The sequence below is a fragment of the Mesoplodon mirus genome (genome assembly GCF_964341445.2).
Source record: "Mesoplodon mirus genome assembly, chromosome: 17".
NCBI lineage: Eukaryota > Metazoa > Chordata > Mammalia > Artiodactyla > Ziphiidae > Mesoplodon > Mesoplodon mirus.
In genome coordinates this window covers 21,478,651-21,502,497 of record NC_138993.1, presented here as the reverse complement: position 1 = coordinate 21,502,497, position 23,847 = coordinate 21,478,651, and the positions used below count along the sequence as shown (strand labels likewise).

The 23,847-nt window shown below is 37.2% G+C and overlaps 2 protein-coding genes across 2 annotated transcripts in view; one reads left to right on the top strand and one right to left on the bottom strand.

Moving 5' to 3' along the window:
• The window catches only part of GTF2F2 (general transcription factor IIF subunit 2), a 147,822-nt gene that overhangs the window by 34,867 nt on the left and 89,108 nt on the right, over positions 1 to 23,847 (top strand). The window lies entirely within an intron of this gene.
• On the bottom strand, positions 21,793 to 22,617 carry KCTD4 (potassium channel tetramerization domain containing 4; the record flags this gene model as incomplete). Its single annotated transcript, XM_082602443.1, has 1 exon — positions 21,793 to 22,617. The coding sequence occupies one exon, from the start codon at positions 22,615 to 22,617 to the stop codon at positions 21,838 to 21,840; it is 780 nt and encodes a 259-aa protein (XP_082458569.1). The 3' UTR covers positions 21,793 to 21,837.

Genomic DNA, 23,847 nt, shown 5'->3' with positions numbered 1-23,847 from the left:
CCAAGTTGTATCTCTTTGGACACAGGACAGAATGATAATGTGCTCTGTAGTTTTTGCTTTAGGAGTCCAGACAAAACTTGGAAAGAAACAGGTTTAAGTGATTTCAGGGGTCCTGCCTTGCTATTCATTTTGCACCTCTGAGGCAAATAATAAACACTATAAATTTTCCTTTATATCTGAGGTTAGGGGATATTAAACTTTATTTATTTATTTAATTTATTTATTTTGGTTGCCCTGGGTCTTAGTTGTGGCATGTGGACTCTTAGTTGCGGCATGCATGTGGGATCTAGTTCCCCGACCAGGGATTGAACCCAGACCCCCTGCATTGGGAGCACGGAGTCTTAACCGCTGTGCCCCCAGAGAAGTCCCTAGGGGAAATTAAAAGAAAAAATTCCTGGAGTGGGAATCTTAATATTCCTGAAGGTTGTCAGATCTATCTTAGGGATGGAATCGTTTAGTTTATTTGGTTAGGGAATTAAGAAATTCGACAGTAGAGACTTAACAGGGTGTCTGTATTTCCCAACTATAATTTAGGATGAAAAGCACTGTGATTCACTGTCTAAAAGTTAAGTGCAGCCTATACAAACCCATCATTTGTACAGTGCTTTTACAGGATACTTTTGCAGTACTATCACATGACCCTCAAGAATTCTGATAGGAAAAATAAATAATTCAAGGTGGGTTAAGGAGATATAATTTGACCACCTGTTATGAGATCGTTACCAAGCCCTGAGAACGAAATGTTTTGGAAAGACACAAAGTTCTTGACCTCAGAGAGTTCGCTTCTGAAATGGGGGTGGTTTACTGGGAGCAAAAGGGAGAAGCTGCAGCAGATTATCCTGGATGAGTGAGAGAAGCTTCGCTGAGAACCTAGCTGGAGTTAAGACCTGAAGTATTAGTTGGGGTTCTACTTGAGCAAGCAGAGCATGCCTGTGGCCTTCGGAAACAGCGTGTGCAGAGGTGCGAGAGCAGGATGGGTTTGGAACTTTGCGAGTGTAAAGGATGAGGCACGGAGTGAGGAGACTTGGGACTAGATGTGCATACACATCAGAGAGTGAGTCGAGTTCTTATGATGACTGCTTTCCCCTACTTTGCTAAAGGGAAATGGTAGCTCCTGGAAGTGTGTGCATCTTGGTGAAGATGCTTTGGGAGCATAAAAGATTGGTAGCATCCTCACAGTCCAGGAGGTAGGGAGGGGCTGTGGTGCAGGACATCTCAGACTGAGCAGTGCTACTAGAATAAAGTTTGAAGAAAGGAGGGGAAAAGAGACGTGATATTTAATGCCTGGAATTTGTCAGACATGTAATTCCAAAGGGGCTCATTCTTTTGGGGGCTGCCATTTTCTCATGAGAGACTTAGTATCATTTCGAAGTTAATTGTCATGCAGTTATAAATATTTTATATGCATTTCTATTTCATCTTATTGCTCATACTGAAGAATGAGGAATGTTTTGATCATTTGGGGGTACAGTATTTTTCAAAAGACAACTATTATCTTTCTTTAAGTGCCTCTTTCACGAATGGTGACTGTTTTTCAGTATTATCTCTCATTACTTTTATTCAGACAATGCACAGTACTTCTCATACTGTAGCACTTGAATATTTGTCATTCTAAAATTTAATTTGCTTTGAATACTTTTGTGAAGGATTTCACATTTTATGATCATTTGTTTCATGGCATTACCCTTCAGTGAAAAGAATTAGCTTTGCTAGTGTTTATAATTCTGTTTAAGATCCTTTTCAGTTATGTTAATCGTTAGCCCTTATTTGGAGCCAGTTTTTATTTATTTATTTATTAAAAATTATATATTTATTTATGGCTGCTCTGGGTCTTAGCTACAACATGCAGGGATCTTTTAGTTGTGGCATTCAGGACCTTTTTTAGTTGCAGCATGAGAACTCTTAGTTGTGGCATGTGGGATCTACTTCCCTGACCAGGGATGGAACCCAGGACCCTTGTGTTGGGAGCATGGAGTCTTAGCCACTGGACCACCAGGGAAGTTCCTGGAGCCAGTTTTTAGTTGTCTTGGTTGATATATTGTCTAATTGACTATGCAAATCGTTAGCTGGATGTAGTGATGTTTTATAAATAGTAAGAAACACATTTAATCTGCTTTAGATCTAATCAGATGATACGTATTTGATATAAGTTGGTAAGAATTTCCATTTTAAAGCACTGTGCCTTATCGTGGAGGATACTATAGTACTGTCTAAGCTGTTTAGGAAGTCAGATTTATTTGAAAACCATTTGTACCATTTCTGCAGAACCATAGATATCATTGTAAAACTGATTTTGTAGTATTATTTATTTATTTATTCGCTGCGTTGGGTCTTCATTGCTGCGCGCGGGCTTTTTCTAGTTGAGGTGAGCGGGGGCTATACTTCGTTGTGTTGCACGGGCTTCTCATTCCAGTGGCTTCTCTTGTTGCAGAGCATGGGCTCTAGGCACGCAGGCTTCAGTAGTCTCGATGTGTGGGCTCAGTAGCTGTGGCACACGGGCTTAGTTGCTCTGTGGCATGTGGGATCTTCCTGGACCAGGGATCGAACCTGTGTCCCCTGAATTGGCAGGCGGATTCTTTTTTTTTTTTTGCAGTACGCAAGCCTCTCACTGCTGTGGCCTCTCCCGTTGCGGAGCACAGGCTCCGGACGCGCAGGCCCAGAGGCCATGGCTCACGCACCCAACCGCTCTGCGGCATGTGGGATCCTCCCAGACTGGGGCACGAACCCGTGTCCCCTGCATCAGCAGGCGGACTCTCAACCACTGCACCACCAGGGAAGCCCAGCAGGCATATTCTTAACCACTCTGCCACCAGGGAAGTCCCTGTAATATTTTAAATAATTATTTGGAAGTTTGGTGCTTAAGGTTATACTTTTAATTTTATTTATTTATTTTTCTGATATGATTAATGTATTATCATCATAAGAGTCTATCTCAAAACCTCCAGAGCTAACCATGGGGTAACTGGATATCTGTCAGTACCAGGTAGAGGGTGGGGCAAAAGCGAACAATGTGCACCTTAATTGTATCCTCTACTGCTTCCTTTGATCTTCCCTTCTTTCCCAAAGTGTGTGGTCCAACTAAGTCTGCATTAAGTGATTTGGGGACTGTTTACCCAGCATGCATACTAATAATGGAATTGGACAGAGCTGATGTCCAAAAACAAATAGCTGGTGAAGTAAATTATGACATATTATATTAGAATATAATTATTGATTTATTTTTAGAAAAATACTTTTTAGTTTTTAATGGAAAACTTCAAACATAGTAGAGAGAGTAATAAATGAATCTCAATATGCTTATTACTTAGCTTCAAAAATTGACAACAGCCAGTCCTGTTACATTTTTTATCTCCCTTTCCTACCTCCCTTATCCACTGCTAGATTACTTCAAAGCAAATTCCAGGTTTATCACCTTTTCTGTGCATATGTTAGTTTGGTCCTCAGATCCTACTCCTTCTTTAAGGATTGCTCTTATCCCTCCTATTTAAAATAAAATAAAATAATAAATAGCTCCAAAATGAAAACTTATCTGCTTTCTGCTTAAACATTGTATTGAATTTCTGAATTTTTCATAATTCCCTATTTCGTCTATAAGTAAATGTGATGTCCTTTAGTGGTCTTATAAATGAAAAAGTATTTGCATTATATTGCCTTTTTAAATAGAACAGCTTTATTGATATATAATTCACTTAGTAACAATTTACCCACTTAGAATATACTATAATTCAGTGCTTTTTAGTATATTTGCAGAGATGTGCACCCAACACCACAATCGATTTTAGAACATTTTTATCACTACAAGAAGAAACCCCATACCTATTAGTAGTCACTTGTTATTTTCACCCCAAACCCCCATCACATAGGCAAACACTAATCTACTTTCTGTCTCTGTAGATATATCTATTCTGGGTAGTTCATGTAAATGGAATCATATAATATTTGGTCTTTTGTAACTGGCATTTTTCACTTAGCATAATGCTTCAGAGGTTCCTCCATGTTTTAGCATTAATCAGTACTTCATTCCTTTTTATTGCTGAATAATATTCTATTGTATGGATAGTCCATATTTTACTTATCCATTCATCAATTGATGGATGTTTGGATTGTTTCCACTTTTGAGCTGTAATGAATAGTGCCCCTGTGAGCATTTGTGTACAAGTTTTTTGTGAACTTACGTTTTCATTTCTCTTGAGTATATACGTAGAAGTAAAGTGCTAGATCGTATGGTAACTTTATGTTAAACCTTTTGAAGAACTGCTCGACCGTTTTCCACAGCAGCTGTGCTATTTTTCATCCCACCAGCAGTATATAAACATTCTGATTTCTCCATATCCTCATCAACACTTGTTATCGTCTGTCTGTTTTTTGTTTTTTGGGTTTTTTGGCCGCACAGTGCGGCATGTGGAACTTCCCTGACCAGGGGTCAAACCGTGCCCCCTGGAGTGGAAGCACGGAGTCTTAACCACTGGACCACCAGGGAAGTCCTGTCTGTCATTTTGATTATAGTCATCTTAGTGAGTGTGAAGTGGTCTCATTGTGGGTTTGATTTGCATTTCCCTGATAGCTAATGATGTGAATATCTTTTCATGTGTATGTTGGCCATTTGTTTTTTGTTTTGGGTTTTGTTTTTTTTTTTGGTTTTTTTGGAGAAATTTCTATTCAGATCCTTTGCCCATATTTAAACTTGGTTGTCTTTTGTTGAGTTGTAAGAGCTGTATACATGTGTATTATTATCAGTTATATGATTTGCAAACATTTTCTCCCATTCTTTGGTTCTCTTTTCACTTTCTTGATGGTATTCTTTAAACCACAAAACTTTTAATTTTGAGGATATCCACTTTGTCTGTTTTTCCTTTTTGTTGCTTTTGTTTTTGGTGTCATATTTAAGAAGACTTTGCCTAACTCAAGGTCATAAAGAATTACTCCTGTGCTTTGTTCTAAGAGTTTTATAGTCTTATCTCTTACATTTTGGTTATGGTCTACTTTTTGTATTTGGTATGAAGTGAGAGTCCAACTTCATTTCTTGCATGTGGATATCCAGTTGTCCAAGCACTATTTTTTGAAAAGACTATCTTTTCCCCATTGAATTGTCTTGGCACCATTGTGGAAAATCAGAAATTTTTTTACAGACTCTCAATTCTGTTCCATAGCTCTATATATCTATCCTTATGCCAGTACCACAGTCTTGATTACTATAGTTTTGTAGTAAATTTAGAAATTGTGAAGAAATTGGGAAGCTGAGAGTTCTCCAACTTCTTTTTTTTTTTTTTTTTTTTTTTTTTTTTTTTTTGCTGTACACGGGCCTCTCACTGTTGCGGCCTCTCCCGTTGCTGAGCACAGGCTCCGGACGCGCAGGCTCAGCGGCCGTGGCCCACAGGCCCAGCCGCTCCGCAGCATGTGGGATCCTCCCGGACCAGGACACGAACCCCTGTCCCCTGCATCGGCAGGTGGACTCTCAACCACTGCGCCACCAGGGAAAGCCCCTCTAACTTCATTTTACTTTTCATGATTGTTTGGCTATTCTGGGTCCTTGAATTTTCCTGTGAATTTTAGGATCAGTTTGTTAATTTCTGCAAAAATACCAACTGGGGTTTTGGGAGGGATTGTGTTGAATCTGTGGATCAATTTAGAGAGTATTGTCATCTTTTGCGGTACTTGGGCCTCTCACTGCTGTGGCCTCTCCCGTTGCGGAGCACAGGCTCCGGACGCACAGGCTCAGCAGCCATGGCTCACGGGCCCAGCCGCTCCGTGGCATGTGGGATCCTCCCGGACCGGGGCACGAACCCATGTCCCCTGCATCGGCAGGCGGACTCTCAACCACCGTGCCACCAGGGAAGCCCGAGAGTATTGTCATCTTAGCAATATTGTCTTCCAATCCATGAACATAGATGTCTTTTCATTAATTTAGGTCTTCTTAATTTTTTAATAGTGTCTTATAATTTTAAGAGCATAAGTTTCGTACTATATTGCCTTTTAAAAAAATAAGTAATGACTTGTTATTTTTCTAAAAAGAGATGCCTGTTATAAAAAATATTATAACAGTATAGGAACATTCAAATCACCCAGAGTTACACCATCAAGAAATAAGTATTGTAATTATCACTTGGTGAACATCATCCCAACTGTACATCATAAAGATACACAGAGACAGAAAGAAAGGTAGAGAGAGAGAAATTGTGTTTGTTCTGTTTTTGAAATTACTTTAATTAAACTTTTAATTTCAGATAGTTGTAGATTCACATGTTGTTGTAAAAACTAATACAGAGATCCTGTGTACTCTTTACGCAGTTTCCCCCAATGGTAATATATTGCCAAACTATAGTACCGTCCACTGACTTTGATATTGATATCCTTTGATCTTATTCAGATAGCTGTCCCCAGTCTTACTTCTACTTACTTGCGTGTGTCTAGTTCCATGCAGTTTTATCACATGTGTAGTTTTATGTAGCCACCGCCGTAATGAATATACAGAAAGTTCCATCCCCACAGAGATCCCTTGTGTTACTCTCTGTAACCACGCCACCTTCCTCCCACTCCCCAGCCCCCGCTTACCCCAGCCCCGTTGTCATCCCCTGGCAACAACTGATCTGTTCCCCATTTCTATAATTTTATCACTTAAAAAGTGTCATAAATGTTATGTAAATAAACGTTATATAAATGCTTTCTTCACTTGGCATAAATTTCCTGGAAATTCATCCAAGGTTTTGCATGTCTCAATAATTTATTCCTTTCTATCACTGAATATTCCATAGTATGGATGTATCATGGTTTATCTAGTCATTCTTTGAAGGATATCTGGGTTGTTTCCAGTCTTTTGCTATTACATATAAAGCTGCCATGAACACTGTGTATAGATTTTTGTGTGAACGTAAGTTTTTATTTAAGCCCGAGAAGGCATTTGCTGGGTCATATGGTAATGCATGTTAAATTCTGTGAGAAACTACCAAACTGTTTTTCAGAGTGGCTATTTTTAAAAATAACAATATGCATAATTTAAAAAACATTAAAAAATTTTTTTTAAATTTATTTTTGGCTGCGTTGGGTCTTTGTTGCTGCGCGCGGGCTTTCTCTAGTTGCAGCGAGCGGGGGCTACTCTTCGTTGTGGTGCGCAGGCTTCTCATTGCGGTGGCTTCTCTTGTTGCGGAGCACAGGCTCTAGGCGCGTGGGCTTCAGTAGCTGCAGTAGTTGGAGCATGCGGGCCCTAGAGCACACGGGCTTCAGTAGTTGTGGCTCGTGGCCTCAGTAATTGTGGCACGCGGGCTTAGTTGTTCCGCTGCATGTGGGGTCTTCCCGGACCAGGGATTGACCAGTGTCCCCTGCATTGGCAGGCGGTTTCTTAACCCCTGAGCTGCCAGGGAAGTCCCAAAAAACATTTTTAAATGTGAACACTAACATACAAAAAAAATGCATTAACATAAGCAGTTGAAATAGAACATGGATATCTTTTCTCTGTCATAGCTCATTCCTTCCTCCAAAGAGGTAGCCATTATCATTGACATTTATGATAATCACTTTTTCCCCGTAATTTTAGCATTTAAGCCTTCCTCCCTCCACAATATATTTTATGTTGCCTGTGTTTGAATGTTAAATAGAATCACAGAGTATGCACTATTTTTTGGCATGGCTTTTTCACTGAGCATTGTTTTCTAACACTAATCCATGTTATATACAGCATCCGTTTATTCATTTTCTTTGCTGTATTCCACGGTGTGTATTTAACTCAGTTGATCCATTTTTACTGTTGCTGGATACTTGTGACTTATTAACAGTGCCACTGTCACATGTTTATACTGGTGCCCTGGTACATGAAATTTTAAAGGTATGTTCCTACGTGTGGACTTTGGTCACAGAGTTTATGTTCACTTCTAGTTGATCATGCCAAACTGTTTTCCAAAGAGGTTACACCAGTTGATAGTCCCATCAGCAGTGTATGTGAGTTCTTTTTGTTTCAATTCCTCTCCAGTGGTATTGTCCTTTTTTTTTAATGTTAATTGGTATCGTGATGTGTAGTGACTTGTCTTTGTGGTTTGATTTGACATTTCCCTGATTTCTAATGAAGTTGAACCCCTGTCATGTATTTATTGTCCATTTGGATTTTCTGTTTTGTGAAATGCTTGTTCAGATCTCTTGTCTATTTTTTTTTTTTTTTTGCGGTACATGGGCCTCTCACTGTTGTGGCCTCTCCCGTTGCGGAGCACAGGCTCTGGATGCAGAGGCCCAGCGGCCATGGCTCACGGGCCCAGCCGCTCCGCGGCATGTGGGATCTTCCCAGACTGGGACACGAACCCGTGTCCCCTGCATTGGCAGGCGGACTCTCAACCACTGCGCCACCAGGGAAGCCCCTAAAGGTGTCTTTTGATAAACAGAAGTTATTGTCTTTAGTGCAGTCCAATTTATTAGTATTTTCTTTTATGGTTTGTGCTTTTTGTGTCCCATTTAAGAAATCTTTCAGCTTCCAAGATCATAAAGGTATTCTCATATCATTTTCCAGAAGCTCTTTTGTTTTGTCTTTCACATTTAGATCTACCTGGAATTGTTTTTTCTGTATGGTGTGAGATAGGGGTCAAATTTTATTTTTCCTCCTTATGGATGAATATCACATACTTTTTTTTTTTTTTTTTTTGTATGTGGGCCTCTCACTGTTGTGGCCTCTCCCGTTGCGGAGCACAGGCTCCGGATGCACAGACTCAGCGGCCATGGCTCACGGGCCCAGCCGCTCCGCGGCATGTGGGATCCTCCCGGACTGGGGCACGAACCCGTGTCCCCTGCATTGGCAGGCGGACTCTCAACCACTGCGCCACCAGGGAAGCCCTCACATACTTTTGAAAACCATCTTTTTCTCACTGTTATGCAGTGCTATCTTTGCCTTAAGTATCTGTTGAAGCACAGGTCTGTTTTTAGACTTCCTATCCGTTCTGTTAGTCAATTCATTTATTCTTGTGCAATACCACACTTTCTTTCCTATTCTAGCTTAATAATTCTTGATATCCAGGACAGCAAGCCCTCCCACCTTGTTCTTCTTCAGGAGTTTCTTGGTTATTCTTGGCCCCTTTCCATTTGTATATAAATTAGAATCATCTTGAAGTTTTCCACAAAGCATTTGACTGGATTTGGCCGGGGCGGGGGGTGTCTTGACCCTCTATAGCAGCTTAGGAAAAATTGACATCTTTTATTGACTCTTGCAATATATGTACATTTATGAAGTCTTCTTTAATTGTTCTCAGTAATGTTTATAGTTTTCTCTGTAGATTTCTTATATATTTTAATTATAATTCCTATATATTTGATATTTTTGACACTGCTGTATAAAGTATCTTTAAAAAGATTATCCTCTTTGTTGCTGGCATATAGAAATACAGTTGAATTTTAACATTGATCTTATATCCAACAACCTTTCCAACCTGCCTTTATACATTCTACTCATTTATCTATAGACTTTTAAAAAATTTTATAACTACATAATTATAAAATCTGTGAATATAATCACAGTTTTATGTCTTTCTTTCCAAATTTATACCTGTCATTTCTTTTTCTTGCTCTGTTTTACTAGTTGGGGAAGTGATGAGGTCGCTTTCTGTTTAACATTTATCTTTGTTTGCTGTAACTTTTAGTTAGTTTGCTGTTTTTGGTAGTTAGTCCTCATCGGATTAAGGAAATTCCCTTCTCTTCCTAGTTTGCTAAGCGTGTCAATGAATGGATGAATTTTATCAAATACCTTTTCTCTATCTATTGAGACGATTATAAGGTTTATCTTATTAATGTGTAAAATTATGTTGATTTTTTTTTTTACTGGTAATCAAACGTCTATTCTTAGAATAAGCCCAACTCAGCTTTGATTTATAATAATTTTAAATATTGCTAGCTTCAGTTTGCTTATCTTTTGTTTAAGATTTTTACATTTATGTTCATGGGTAAAATTGGCCCATAATTTTCCTCTCTCCTAATGTTCTTGTTAGGTTTTGGTGTGTTGAGGTTATACTGTCTTCATGAAATGAATTGGGGAGGTGAACCCCTTTTTTGTTACCAAGAAGAACTTATGTGAGACTGGGTTTATTTCTAACTTAAATATTTAGCAGAATTCACTGATTAGTCTGAGTGGGCAGGTTTTAAATTATAGAACGTTAGGGGACTTTTCCACATCCTGTTTACTCTCACCCCATGGGTATAGTCTTTTGGGATTTTAATTTTTAAAGTAAGGAACTTCTTTTAGGCGTTCCACCTTGTGCACGCTCTGGACTTTGAGTTCTGTCCCCCCACACCTGCCTTGGACGTCTGTCTAAACAAAGGGTCTCGTGTTCTTCGGATTGGCCCATGACCTCAGGGAGTCTTGTTTTCCCTATCTTTGGAGCTTGGTGATTACTTATTATCTTGTAGTCTTTTTAGTACTTTCAAAATTTTATTCAGCTTTTACAGTTGTTTTTGGTGTGAGATTTGATCTAAATAACTTAGCCCACCATTATAGGGAATAGGAAGAACTCTAGTTAATTTACTTGAATTAACAGAAGAAAGATAACAGAAAGAATTGCTGAATGTCAGATAAATGCTTCTTTTCCACAAAAACTATGAGTTCCCAAGAGCTCCTTCTAAAGTTGGGGGTTGGAGGTGTGGATGTGAGGGGAGAGAAATTAAGGGATTGGAGTTATTACGTTGTTTATTTTTTTAACCCCACATTTCATTTTTTGACAATCTGTTGATTCTCTGTTATGAAAAATTAGGAAATTATTTTCCTCAAAACACAATTTCTCAAATTTCATTGGTTGTATTTTCACTTTATTAACATTCTGTTCTGTAGCTAATTCTCCTGTTATTTAACCTTAGTATTAATTGTATAAATAGATTTGTACTTTTCGTTTAGTCTGGTTGCAGAGCATGGGCTCTAGGTGCGCGGTCTTCAGTAGTCATGGCTTGTGGGCTCTAGAGCGCAGGCTCAGTAGTTGTGGCGCACGGGCTTAGTTGCTGCTTCGCGGCACGTGGGATCTTCCCAGACCAGGGCTCGAACCCGTGTCCCCTGCAATGGCAGGCAGATTCTTTTTTTATTATTATTATTTTTTACTTACTTTATTTTATTTATTTTAGATTTGGCTGTGTTGGGTCTTTGTTGTGGTGCGGGGGCTTCTCATTGCAGTGGCTTCTCTTGTTGCGGAGCACGGGCTCTAGGCGTGTGGGCTTCAGTAGTTGTGGCTCTCGGGCTCCAGAGTACAGGCTCAGTAGCTGTGGCGCACGGGATTAGTTGCTCCGCAGCATGTGGGATCTTCCCGGACCAGGGATCGAACCTGTGTCCCCTGCATTGGCAGGCAGATTCTTAACCACTGCGCCACCAGGGAAGTCCCAATTCATAGTAGTTTTAAGGAAAGTCATTGTCATTATTTCAAAATAATAAATCAGAGTCAAAAAGCTTGGCCCAGAGAGATTTGGGGAGAATCTTCGAATGAATAGCTATAAGACTATTTAAAATGTGTCAGTTGGGGCTTCCCTGGTGGTGCAGTGGTTGAGAGTCTGCCTGCTAATGCAGGGGACACGGGTTCGAGCCCTGGTCTGGGAGGATCCCACATGCCGCGGAGCAACTAAGCCCGTGAGCCACAACTACTGAGCCTGCGCGTCTGGAGCCTGTGCTCCGCAACAAGAGAGGCCACGATAGTGAGAGGCCCGTGCACTGCGATGAAGAGTGGCCCCCACTTGCCACAACTAGAGAAAGCCCTCGCACAGAAACAAAGACCCAACACAGCCATAAATAAATAAATCAATAAATTTTTAAAAATATGTCAATTACTTACATTGTAAACATCTCTAATGTTCTTAAAAACACTTTTTTGATGAGCTGAGCACCTCACCTCTGAATCATATTTACGTTGTTTGATTTAAGTTGTTTGATGAACACTATTTTTCATAGATGGAGGAAAAAGTCAATTTTCTACTTTTCAAAGCTAGAAGGAGAATGTAGGTTGACAGAATGTATGTGGTAGTGATTGAGAATGGGTTCTAGAAACTGACTGCTGAATTAAAACCCTCCTCAATCTCTCATTAGGAGATCTGAAGTCTTTGACACACTTCTTTGCCAGACTTCTGTTTCTCCACTTGTAAGTTAGTTGTAGCAATAACAATGTTTTTAGCAGAGTGCCTGGCATGATTTAATGCTCATTTTAACCTTTTATTCATCTTTATTTTAATTTAATTTTATTATTATTATTATTATTATTATACACATATAATATGAGCCTGTAATTGTGCAGGCTAGGATTTTGAACAGAGCTAAGCAATAAACTTAAAGGTGTAAGGATCTTCAGCTACAAAGACAATTTTAAATAAGTGTCCGGTGTAAATATGTTTTAAAAATATGGGTCTAAGAAAATGAATTGCTTTGGCCTGTATCAGATTACAAGAAAATTTAAAAGCAGTCTGTCATTAATGTGAAGCCAAGCAGAAGATATTATTAGCAGCTTTAGTTAAGTGTGTGTTCAATCCAGAAAGATTGACCACGCACTGACATTGGTCCTGTGCTTCTCTATTTAATTTTATAAAAGACTGGTAGGGAACTAGGGTAGCGGGCATCTTCCTTGAATGTTTTAGAATAAGAACATCTCTCTGTCTGTCCTCATCCGTTTAGTTATTTAATGCACTATAAGTGACTAGAAGGTAAAAGATGAAAGGCAACATTTGGGTCTATTTAACTGTATTGGTCTTAGTTGACATCTTTCATTTATTTGTTTACTAATTTTCGAAATACTTTTTCTTTCTGACGAACTCTTTTACGCTGTGTTCTTGTGTTTAAGTCTTCTAATGATTTATAAATCATTTGCCTCCCATGTGGCTGTGTAAAAGAAGGTTTTAAGCAACAATAACTGTATTTTATCTTTTGAAGTTGTGCAATACAAAAACAAGTAGTATGTATTTAGAAGTAAATATAAAATAAATCTGTTAATATGTGCATGAGTATGTTTTGCCTCTTAAGGGATCATCAAATTTGGGTTATATAACCAGAAAAACTCACTTATCCATGTCCTTTAGGTCACTTTTTATCTGGTTATTTTAAAAAGTATGTGAGCTTTATCATCTGTGCTCCAGTATTTTAACTTAAGTGTAAAAAAGCTAGCAGTAGCTTTTCCTGATCCTTCTGTTAACATGTTCTTGGGGAAAATGTCTAATTATTTGAGTAGTTTACTACAAGCTTATTAATTTGGAAAATTGAAGATAATACTAGCTACTTAGGGAACAAACAGCCGCCCTGCTGGTTAAAGCCTCGGGCCCCTCTCTGTGTCTGGAGGTGGCTCTTTATGTAACTCTTCGTTCATTCATCCCTTACTGTTTCTAAAAAAATGATCATGTCTGTCTCCCAGCTTCCACAAGTTTAGTTTTTCAGACTGTTTCTCTTTCTCAGTTTTTTTTTACTTCGTTCCCTCCCAGAAGACTCTAAAACAGAGCATGCAAGATGCTTTTTCATCCTAAGTATTTTAATTGTTTGATGCCGCAGGGAAGCAGGAGGATTATGGTCTTCTCCATTCCACCCTCACACTCCCCCTCCACCCCCAAAGCAGGGGAGGGGGTGGTAGTATAAAAGTTGACTATATCTCAGAAATCTGTGAAGTTGTTCCTGTGCCTACCTGATATATAAACACCCTTCCTCTCCCCCTATTTGCATAAAGATATTCTACTTTTTCTTAGATGTTCCCATTAAGAATTTTTAGTTCATTTTTAGAAATCAGTTTGGTGGTTATTCCCAGGTAGCTGTTCTTCTGGATTTAATCCAGTAATGAATCTGTACCTGAATGCAGAAAAATCTGCCTGGCTCACAGAGGTTTCTCTCCAGGTTACACTCATTCCCGGACCTATCAGTTACCCCTTTTCCTTTCTGTGGTTGTGGCCCCACACTTCTCATCAATGGATTCTCTGTTCTAGTGTGGTTTTTCTGTAGCAACTCACCAGGCTGACTGGATGCCCTTTTCATTAACTTTGGCGTCTTCCAGTATTTTAAACCAGGTTTTGACATAGTCTATTGAATGGAGATGCCCTCCTCCCTTGAACGTTATCCTGCCCATTTTCAAGGCTCACGTCCTTTGCTGAGTCTCCCACTCAGTTCCTGGTGCCTGGGTGAAAGTGGTCTTACACAGTGGTTGGAGATTGCTTGCTAGTGGTGCGCCTGAGGCAAGTTGTTTAACTCTGTGGGTCTCTTTTCTCATCTGTAAAACGGGGGCTTTAATACCACCCACCTCCATCTAAAGTATCAATGACTTAATGCGTTTTTCTTCTTTGTACAGAAGTTCCGAGGTAAGAAGTGCAGGTCTGGTATGGCGGTTCCATGGTTATCAGCAACTGTCTGCCATCATTAGTTTGTGGCTTCCATTCTCAAGGTGATCCAGAATGACTGCTGTGGTTATAAACATCACATCTACATTCCAGGCAGCAAAATGGAGGCAGGAGGGCAAGGCAGAAAGGCTCACCCAGCTTTGTGAGAGGACCATATCCAAAAGTCACACCCTCTCAGTTTTGCTTATATTCCATTGGCCGGAACTCGATAACTTGACCTTGCAGCCACAGCATACCAGGAAATACAGGTTTTTATCTGGGTACAGTTGCCACCTCAGTGGAATTAGGGTTCAGTTACTAACAAGTAAGGGAAGAATGAGTGTTGGGGAAGTAACAAGCAATCTGTGTAGCTCTACTAGAAAGGAGATAAGGCAAATAAAGTACTAAGTACTGACTGATAATTCTTAACGCCTCAGTGAATGCCAGGCATTTTTATGACTTTTGCTAAAAGGTCAGATTACCAGCATGTCCCACTTTTTCTTATTCCTTTCCACCCATTCATATACTTTTCAGGGTAGTGATCTTTTATAATACCATAATACAATAGCTGAAACTTACAGAAACAACCATAGATGATTTCTTTGAAGGGAAGAGCTAGGTAGGTAGTGGTTGTTCCCTTGTTGGAAAACCATTAGTCTCTAGAAGTTTCATCTTTTTTTGCTTCATTAGCAGTTCTTAACATTGGTGGAGTTGATATGTCTTTTTTTATTTTGATTGGTACATATTCTTTTTTTTTAATAAAGAGAATTCCACTTAAAAATGTTTTATTACATCCTTTAGTTAAATGGAAAGTCTTAGGGTGATACAGAATGAAGATTGGGAATGATTTTACTTATGCTTATTAGCCTTGCTTCATTAAAACACCTCATTGTTAACTACCACATTTTTATATCAAGCTTTGCTCTTTTTCTGTATATTCATCATGTAGTGAATTTTACAATACACAGATTTTTGTTCTATAATAGAGCTATAGTCGAGCCTTCTTTTCTTGCCTCTTATTAAGTACAATCTGCCTTATATCCAAATAATCTAAATTTTGATAAGATAGAAAAAAGAGGGAAGGGATATATAACTGGGAACCAAAATAACATTTTGATAAAGCCTGCCTCCAGTTTTCAAGGTAGCTGAATATTTATATATTGAATCCCAATGTGTTATTTTCTGGCTGTGTTGTAACAAGTAAACATATATGTGTCATAAATGCCTGCGGTTGCATTGTTTTGGTTTTGTTGTTTTATAAATCAGTCACCTGTGACTTTTAGATTCTTTTGATGTTTCTCTCCAGTAATCATCAACTTTTATTAATAATTATTTCTGCACACAGCTCTATGTAGTCTTTCCTTTTTCTTTTTTTTAAAATTAGAGTATAATTGCTTTACAATGCTGTGTTAGTTTCTGCTGTAGAACCAAGTGAATCAGCTGTACGTGTACATACATCCCCTGCCTCTTGCGCTTCCCTCCCACCCCACGCCCCACCGCGCCCTGCGTCTTTCCTTTTTCTTTCCATGGTGGTTTCTTTAAAAATATCTATACGTGGATAGAAAAGATATGCAAACCTCAAAGTAGTTTTCTTAGGATGTTTGCATGTATATTTAATTTTATGTTTTTAAAAAATAAATCTAAATAAAAATTCATCAAATGGTATGGTACCTGAAGTAAATGCTAAATGTTGTAGTCCTTTGTAAAACCACATTAAGTCATAGAAGGTTATCAAACTCAAGCGACCATTGAGGTTAAAGTTAGTATCATTCAACAATTTTAAGAACCTTTAAAATTAGTTAATAAATCTCTTTTATAATGAGGCAAAATCAGTAGGGTGGAATTTTTTTAAAAAATCGGTAAATTTGCCCAATTTTACACTTTAATGATGTAGAAAAATATGTGCTAAAGATTCTAGAAGGCCATAGTCAAAATTACTTTTGAAAAGTTGGGCCTTTCTTCAAAAAGAAATTTATAAAATTAACTAGATCTTTAAAAAATAATAACTAGTAAAACTTGCTTTTAAATGTAACTGAATATTCTGGAATCCTTGGTTTGGAAAAACCTGCTGTACTATTAGGTTAACTGTGTTATATTTTATACTAGGGAACAGTTTTTTAAGACAGATAATAAAGAAGTATATTATAATTGTCTAACTCTTTAATATCCAGTTCAGTATTTTTTCTAAAATAAGTAGTAATTTAGATAAATTTAGAATTGCCATATTTTATGTACAGAATGCTTAATATTGTATAGTTTTTGCATTATTGGAAAGATTTAATTAAATGTAAGTTATTTATAATAGCTTATAAGACTTCTATCAGTGACTTTTGTTTAATAGAAACTCTTGAACTATTGTGTATCTTTGCAAAGAGAAGAAGTAGGAATACAGTCACCTCTTTATAAATTAGGCAAATTTAAAATTTCATCTTATGAATGGATAAAGAAGATGTGGCACATATATACAATGGAATATTACTCAGCCATAAAAAGAAACAAAACTGAGTTATTTGTAGTGAGGTAGATGGACCCAGAGTCTGTCATACAGAGTGAAGTAAGTCAGAAAGAGAAAAACAAACACCGCATGCTAACACATATATATGGAATCTAAGGGGAAAAAAAAGTTCATGAAGAACCTAGGGGCAAGACGGGAATAAAGACAGAGACCTACTAGAGAATGGACTTGAGGATATGGGGAGGGGGAAGGGTAAGCTGTGACAAAGTGAGAGAGTGGCATGGACATATATACACTACCAAATGTAAAACAGATAGCTAGTGGGAAGCAGCCGCATAGCACAGGGAGATCAGCTCTGTGCTTTGTGACCACCTAGAGGGGTGGGATAGGGAGGGTGGGAGGGAGGGAGATGCAAGAGGGAAGAGATATGGGAACAAATGTATATGTATAACTGATTCACTTTGTTATAAAGCAGAAACTAACACACCATTGTAAAGCAATTATACTCCAATAAAGATGTTAAAAATAAATAAATAAATAAATAAATAAATAAAATTTCATCTTAGATATTTCCCTCTGCCCAGCACATCTTCCTTTATCCCCACCCCCTTGATGTTTATTCACAGAAGCAAATTAATTTTAATATTAGCTTAAGCAAAATATGATTAGGAAGATGTCTGCTACAGAAGTAGCCATTATATATTTCAAAGCTAAATACAGTGGGACGGGGAGAGAGGGGAGGGATGGACTGGGAGTTTGGAGTTAGTAGATGCAAATTATTATGTATAGAATGCATAAACAACAAGGTCCTACTGTATAGCACAGGAAACTATATTCAGTATAATGGGATAAACCATAATGGAAAAGAATATAAAAAAGAATGTATATATGTGTATAACTGAGTCACTTGGATGTACAGCAGAAATTAACACAACATTGTAAATCAACTATACTTAAATTTAAAATATTAAAAAGCTAAATACAAATAATTTCTAAGTTGCATGCTGTTTTGGATAGGCCATATTATATTTCTTCTTTATTTGCAAGATAATTATGATTCAGATACTCAGATTTTAACCTTGACTGACATCATTGCAATTTAAGGCATTTGATCATAATTTATTACACAGGGGTATCTTTAAGAGTATGGTATCATATATTATTGCTGACTGAGTTTAAATTGCTGATAAAACAGCTGCAGTGATTATTTTGATCTTGTAGATTTTGTGCATGAAGCTAGAAGATAAAAGTCCCAAGAAAAACTCATTATATGTATTTTTAAACTAATGAAGTTGAAAACTGCATTTGCCTGGAGCAATTTAATTTAATTTAAAGTAGATTCTTGTATCTTATAGTATTCATCACAGTATTAAGCATGCATTTGTCAGAAGTCCTCTGTTCTGTTCATGTCTAAGTTGAAAGCCTAATTAATGTAAATGTGCATTTTTGTGCCTGTTCTTCATGGTTATCTCATGAAGGAACCTTTACACTGGATAAGATAATAACCAGTGCTTATGGGAAGTCTGTGATGGCTGAGGCATTTTACATGTAATTTAGAATTTAAGCCTTATAAATGCTCTATCAACTAGTTATTATTATCTCCATTTTACCGTGAGGATGTTGAAGGTCAAAGAAGTTAAGCATCTTGTTTATGGTCATGTAAGCAAATTAGTGGAAGTTAATTGAATTTGAACCCAAGTCTGACTCCAGAGCCCATGTGTGTTTCACTGTGCCATTTTTTTTTCCTATGAGGAAAAATATGTCAGTTCTTTGGACTGTATAAGTCATAAAAAGTAACCTCCCTTTTCAGCAAACCTGACGTGAAAATCTAGATTTGCCAATATACAAATTCGGGATATTCTTTATTCTTGTGAGATGATTCATCTGATGTTCTTTAAATGACACGACATGACATTTAAAATATTATTTGCTTTCCCAAAATTCAGCTGTTTTACTTAACATTTTAAGAATACCTGCATTGTGAGATTTTTATCAAGTGAGGCAAACCTGTATTTTGGTATTCTTTATTTAGCATGTTCTTCATGAATGCCTGTTTTCACCTGTTTAACACCAGGTTCTGGGTGTTAGATAAGTGGCCTGCAAAAGCAGATATAGTTCCTGCTGGCTCTGGAACTGGTATAGCTGGGTTTCAAATGTTGGTTCCACCTTTACCTCTCAATAACTGTATGATCTTATTAGCAGGTTCCTTAGCCCTCTTAGGCTCTTTCTTCATCTGTGAGAAGGAAAAAATAGTACCTTTCTTAGGGTCATCGTGAGAATTAATTGAGATAATATATGTGCATAGCATGGTACCTGGCATGTAATAAAATAATAAATGTTACCTTTTTATCATCTTAAAAATAGCACTTGAAATATAAGTAGTTTTCTTTAAAAAAAATAACTGAACAAGCTTAATTGGTATCATGATCTTCAATCTGGGATGGTAGTCATCTTTTTTGTATCATTTGAAAAGTCTCATAAGTGTTTCCCTTCATTTGTTCTGCACGCTGCACACATTTTAGAAATATAGTACACCATAAGCTATGTGTTTATTTTTAATATTTTAAGGGCAATGCCAGAATCACTGTGTGGTGTAATTCCAAATACAGGCGTGTATATGTTTGGCTCATGGCAAGTACAGTAACCTATTTTTTATTACCTTTCTTCTGAAAAAGAAGATGACGAGTCACTTTGTGATTTATTCTTTGGAGCAATATTTACTTACGAGAAAAGATTTGAGGAAGAAATTCTTCATTGACTGCAAACAAAAATGTTATGACAGCTTCACTCTGACTTACAGTTGGCATTTTGTATGATCTCTTGAATTTTTTGAATGGAAAGTATTTCTAAGTTTTTTTTTTTAAATAGTGAAATTTTAAAACTAGATATTTTCTGTACACTTACAATATTTAGGCACTTGAATATGTAAATACAAGTGCAAGTAATTTTGAATTTAAAAAGGAACATTTATGAAAAGTTACACAAGAGTTCTCAATCTAGCCATATTTCCTTGTAGATTCCTAAATTGTTTTAGGATATGATTTATCAAAAGCTTAAGGAAAAATTAAATGCATTCCAGAAACGATTTTTTTGAGATGTACAAAAACACGAGTGACAAATTTCTTTAAGTAATGGTTTCCATCAATAATTTTGTTATAACAGTTAAATTTTCTTTTTGTGAACTGATGCAAAAACCTCACTTATAATACTTCTAAGGAGATTTGTTCAGCTATATTTCCTGTAGAAAGAGATGTCAGGGCTATTTTTATTATCTGTAATGAAACCCTGTTAGAGAAAATCTTTCTTTGACATTAAATCACTATCCTTTTTTTCATTACGAAGTCTAAATGCCAAGGAAAAGTCAACTTGTAAGCTGGAGAGGTATATAAACAGTTCAATTATAGTGACTGCTAAAATAGATTTTATTATTTTTTTCTGTTTTCATAGTTCTTTTAAATCTTGATTAAGCCATTTTTAAGTACATAAGAGATAATTTGATGCTTTAATAGAAACATTTTTTCTTGTAATACAAAAAGAAGATTGTGTGGTTGATGTGGAGATTTTTGTTTTTAATGTGAATTTTTAAAGGACTTTTTTGTACAAGAGGTTTTTAATTATTTCTTTTAGTATGTACAGCCAACATTTGTATTACCTCAGATGTTGTAATGGGAAGTCAGTTATACTTCTGAGAATGAATATTAGCTTTGCTGAGTTTTTATGTGTAAGCAAACTTTTGGCTTATATGCTAACTTATGTAACCTCAGTTAAGATTTTCAGAAATATTTTGTTGAAGTTTATTAAAGTTAAGATTTAATTATCAGTTTTAATGGTTAAATTTTAAAGGAGCCAATTTAAAATGTAATTTGTTCTTAGAAACCAAAGAAAATAAGTGACATAGAAATAAACGATTTAGCTGTTCTTTGGGAGGAAAAAAATACACTCACATTTAAAGCTAAGTTTCTAGATTATTTAATTGAGATAGCCATATATAAAACTTAATTTCTAAAAATACCTTCTTATTTAGTATGAAGCAAAGAAATTACCACAACTCACTGAGTCTGAGGTTTAGCATCAAAAGTGATGCTGAGAAGAATAAAGTTCTTTCATAAGGATGTTTAGTAATGTTCATCTAATATTTTTGAGCTTGAAAAATGAATAGATAGGACGATTCTGAAAATGAACTCTTTCATTATTCTAATACCATGTACTACTGTATTGAGACTAAGTTATCCATGCTGTGTTGGAGCTCAGCCTGCAAAGAAATGAATTGGCTGATTTTTGTCATTTGCAAGTCCAGCCAGGGTTACTGCAGCCTGCCAGTTGACCACATCAATGCATAATTTTGTGTGAAGTCATCAAAAGGTACTGTTTGTTTTAAAAGTGACACATTTAACTTTTTACTATAATTATTAATACAAGCAAAGAAGTTAGTAGTGCTTTCTTTTTTTTTTTATTGTCATCAAGCAGTTTTCTAGGAATTTTCAGCAATATATCAATTCAGCTGTAATTCTAGTATGAAATACAGAAACTATGATCAAGCTTTTGGTGCCTACCATTAAAAATTAAATCCATAACTTTAATTCTTACAATCTCATTTTGTTTCACCACAGCTCTGTTTTAGTAGATCTGCATATCTGTCTTGGTCTCAATGGTTAATTTTACCAGTTCAGTTTCTTTGTAGATTTTTGCCATAAGTAGAAAGGATTTAAAATCTTACAGTCCCTTAAAATATTTTATTACCATTTACTTGAAGGAGTGATAGATAATGTACATGCTTGTTCATTGTGCAAATACTTAAGACATTCTGATTGAAAGACAGCTTAAGGAAAAATAAACAAATAGCAAAAGCATTCAGTCTTTATTTACAATATGTAGAAGATCACTGTTTTCACTTTAAGTGTACGAGTCTGATCAGCAGGAACACCCTAGAGAAGGACATCTTTAGCAATAGAATTTACATACCGTTAGCTCACAGTAATTGCTTAGCAGCCGGTCTCTGAGTACAGAGCTAGCTGGGCACGTTATTTGGGATGCCTTTGATGCTGTGGTTTTCCGAAGCTTGCTGGCTGCATGCTTGTTGCCTTTGTTCGTGACACAGGTAATTACTTGATAAAATGAAGTGCATCGCTGTGAACAATCGACCCTTTGGAGCAATCCAGGCTGGTCAGCAGTCTAAAACCACACTTTAAGGCCATCATTATGGCCTCGAACTTAAGAGTTTCCAAGGTGCAGACAAAGGTGTTGTCTTCCTTCAGTACAAGTCGAGTTCCATTTTCAGACTTTATGAAGTATTTAAATTGAATGATGTTTGACGATACTGAAAACTCCTCTGGAAAGCCATCCAGCCTGCTTTTGGACACCAGAACAATGCGAGATTTTATTTTTGATATGAAATCAGGAGCATTACAGAAGATTCTCAGTCCTTGTGAGCGATCATGGTTATCTGTTATTTCCAAGAAAGTAGTCTCCCTGGGTGTTAGCTGTTCTTTTTCCCACCTGGACTTCACTTCCTCCGCCAGTCCCTTGAGCTGAAAGAATTCTGCTTCTTGTGCGAGAAGTTGATTTTCTCGAAACCCTTCTGGCAGTAGAAGTTCTCCATTTCGTAGGAAGTTTAGAACATGCCTGAAGAGGAGCCCATCCCTGTCTATGAAATAATGACCATCGGCATCAAATGGACAGAGGATTTTTCCATTTACTATACCTTCAAGGAAAGTGTCTGGGTACTTGGTCAGTGTTTGTTTCTGAGTAATGTATAAGTATCCACCAACGTTGAGGGTCATCAGGGTGGATTTGCAGTTCTTTCCCTGGTCAGCATCTTCCAGGCTGTTGTGTTTCCCTTCATACTCCTTTTCTTTTTCTCTTCTGTTTATTTTACGCTCCATTTTTGAAAATGCTATTTCCGCTTGTTCTTCTTGGCGTTGAGGTTTTTTAAAAAGAAACACTACCACACAAACACGCCTTTATTCAGCCCCAGCCTGGTGATGGAACGGAAATGCTGGCAGCATTGCCTATGCTGTCAGCTCGGTTTTGCAGTAGGTGGCGCATCATCTATGTATGCAGGAGCTTTCTGGAGTAAGAGGGAAGCAAGATAATTTGCATTTAACTGTATCAGGGAAGGAACTCGCTGTGAAAAGCTTTTCATGTAGATTCTTTGAAGTAATGAAAGTTATTGAATAAATTGAATTTCCTATTGGCAGTTAAGCAGTTACATATGTTTAATTCCCCAGCTAAGTGTGAATTTTTATCCACTTCTAAATGTCGTTTAAGTTATTAATCAGGCAGGCTTAATATTGAATAATAGTGTCAGCTTTTGGAGAATAATGTATGTTGAATTAGTATCATTTTTTAAAGTAAATCATAAGTAGGAAACCCAAAGAGAAAGGACTTAGGTGTATAGAATTTTTTCCCCTAAAAAAAGCCACACATTTCACAAGTGGTCTAGTCATTTTAGAGACACAAGTGAGAATATTTAAACTTGTTGTTTGTGACATTGTACTTGAATTTAATTGGATTTGCCTGTGATTCTGCTTTGGGGATCTTTAGCAAGTGAGAAGAAATTTTCTTCGTGTCCTTTAACAAAAGTCTCTGTTATTTTGGCTTTTTACCCTAAAGGTAAAAAATCAAATATACAGGTTTTACAGTAATCTTTTTTTTTTTTTTTGGTTAAGATTGCCTATGGAATATTCATAAGCTTGTTTCACCCTAAACGTGCTTCGCTGCTGAACAAAGACTTGGACTGCTGTGGAAAATACTGTAACCGTGTGTCTGTGTGTTTGTGCGTGTGTGCGTGTGTGCATGTGCTCCCTCGAGAAGATAACAGAGAAACACATTCAAAATACCTGCTGTAAAATAGTGTCACGGGCCAAGTTAGTTGGGTTTCTTTTGCCGCTGGGGGAGAGAAAAGACCAAAGCCTAGCTGCCTTTTTTTTTTTTGGAGCTGGAACAGTGTCAGTGTGGTGGTTTTTTTCCCCTTTCTTTTTTTTTTCTCCTTCCGCTGTAACTTGCCTTCCAAAACACTTTAGGGATCTTGAGTTTTCATTTCTAGAATTTAAAGACCCAGTGGTAAGAAATGTGAGCATTGTCCCCAGTACACTATTATTTGGCTGGTCTAC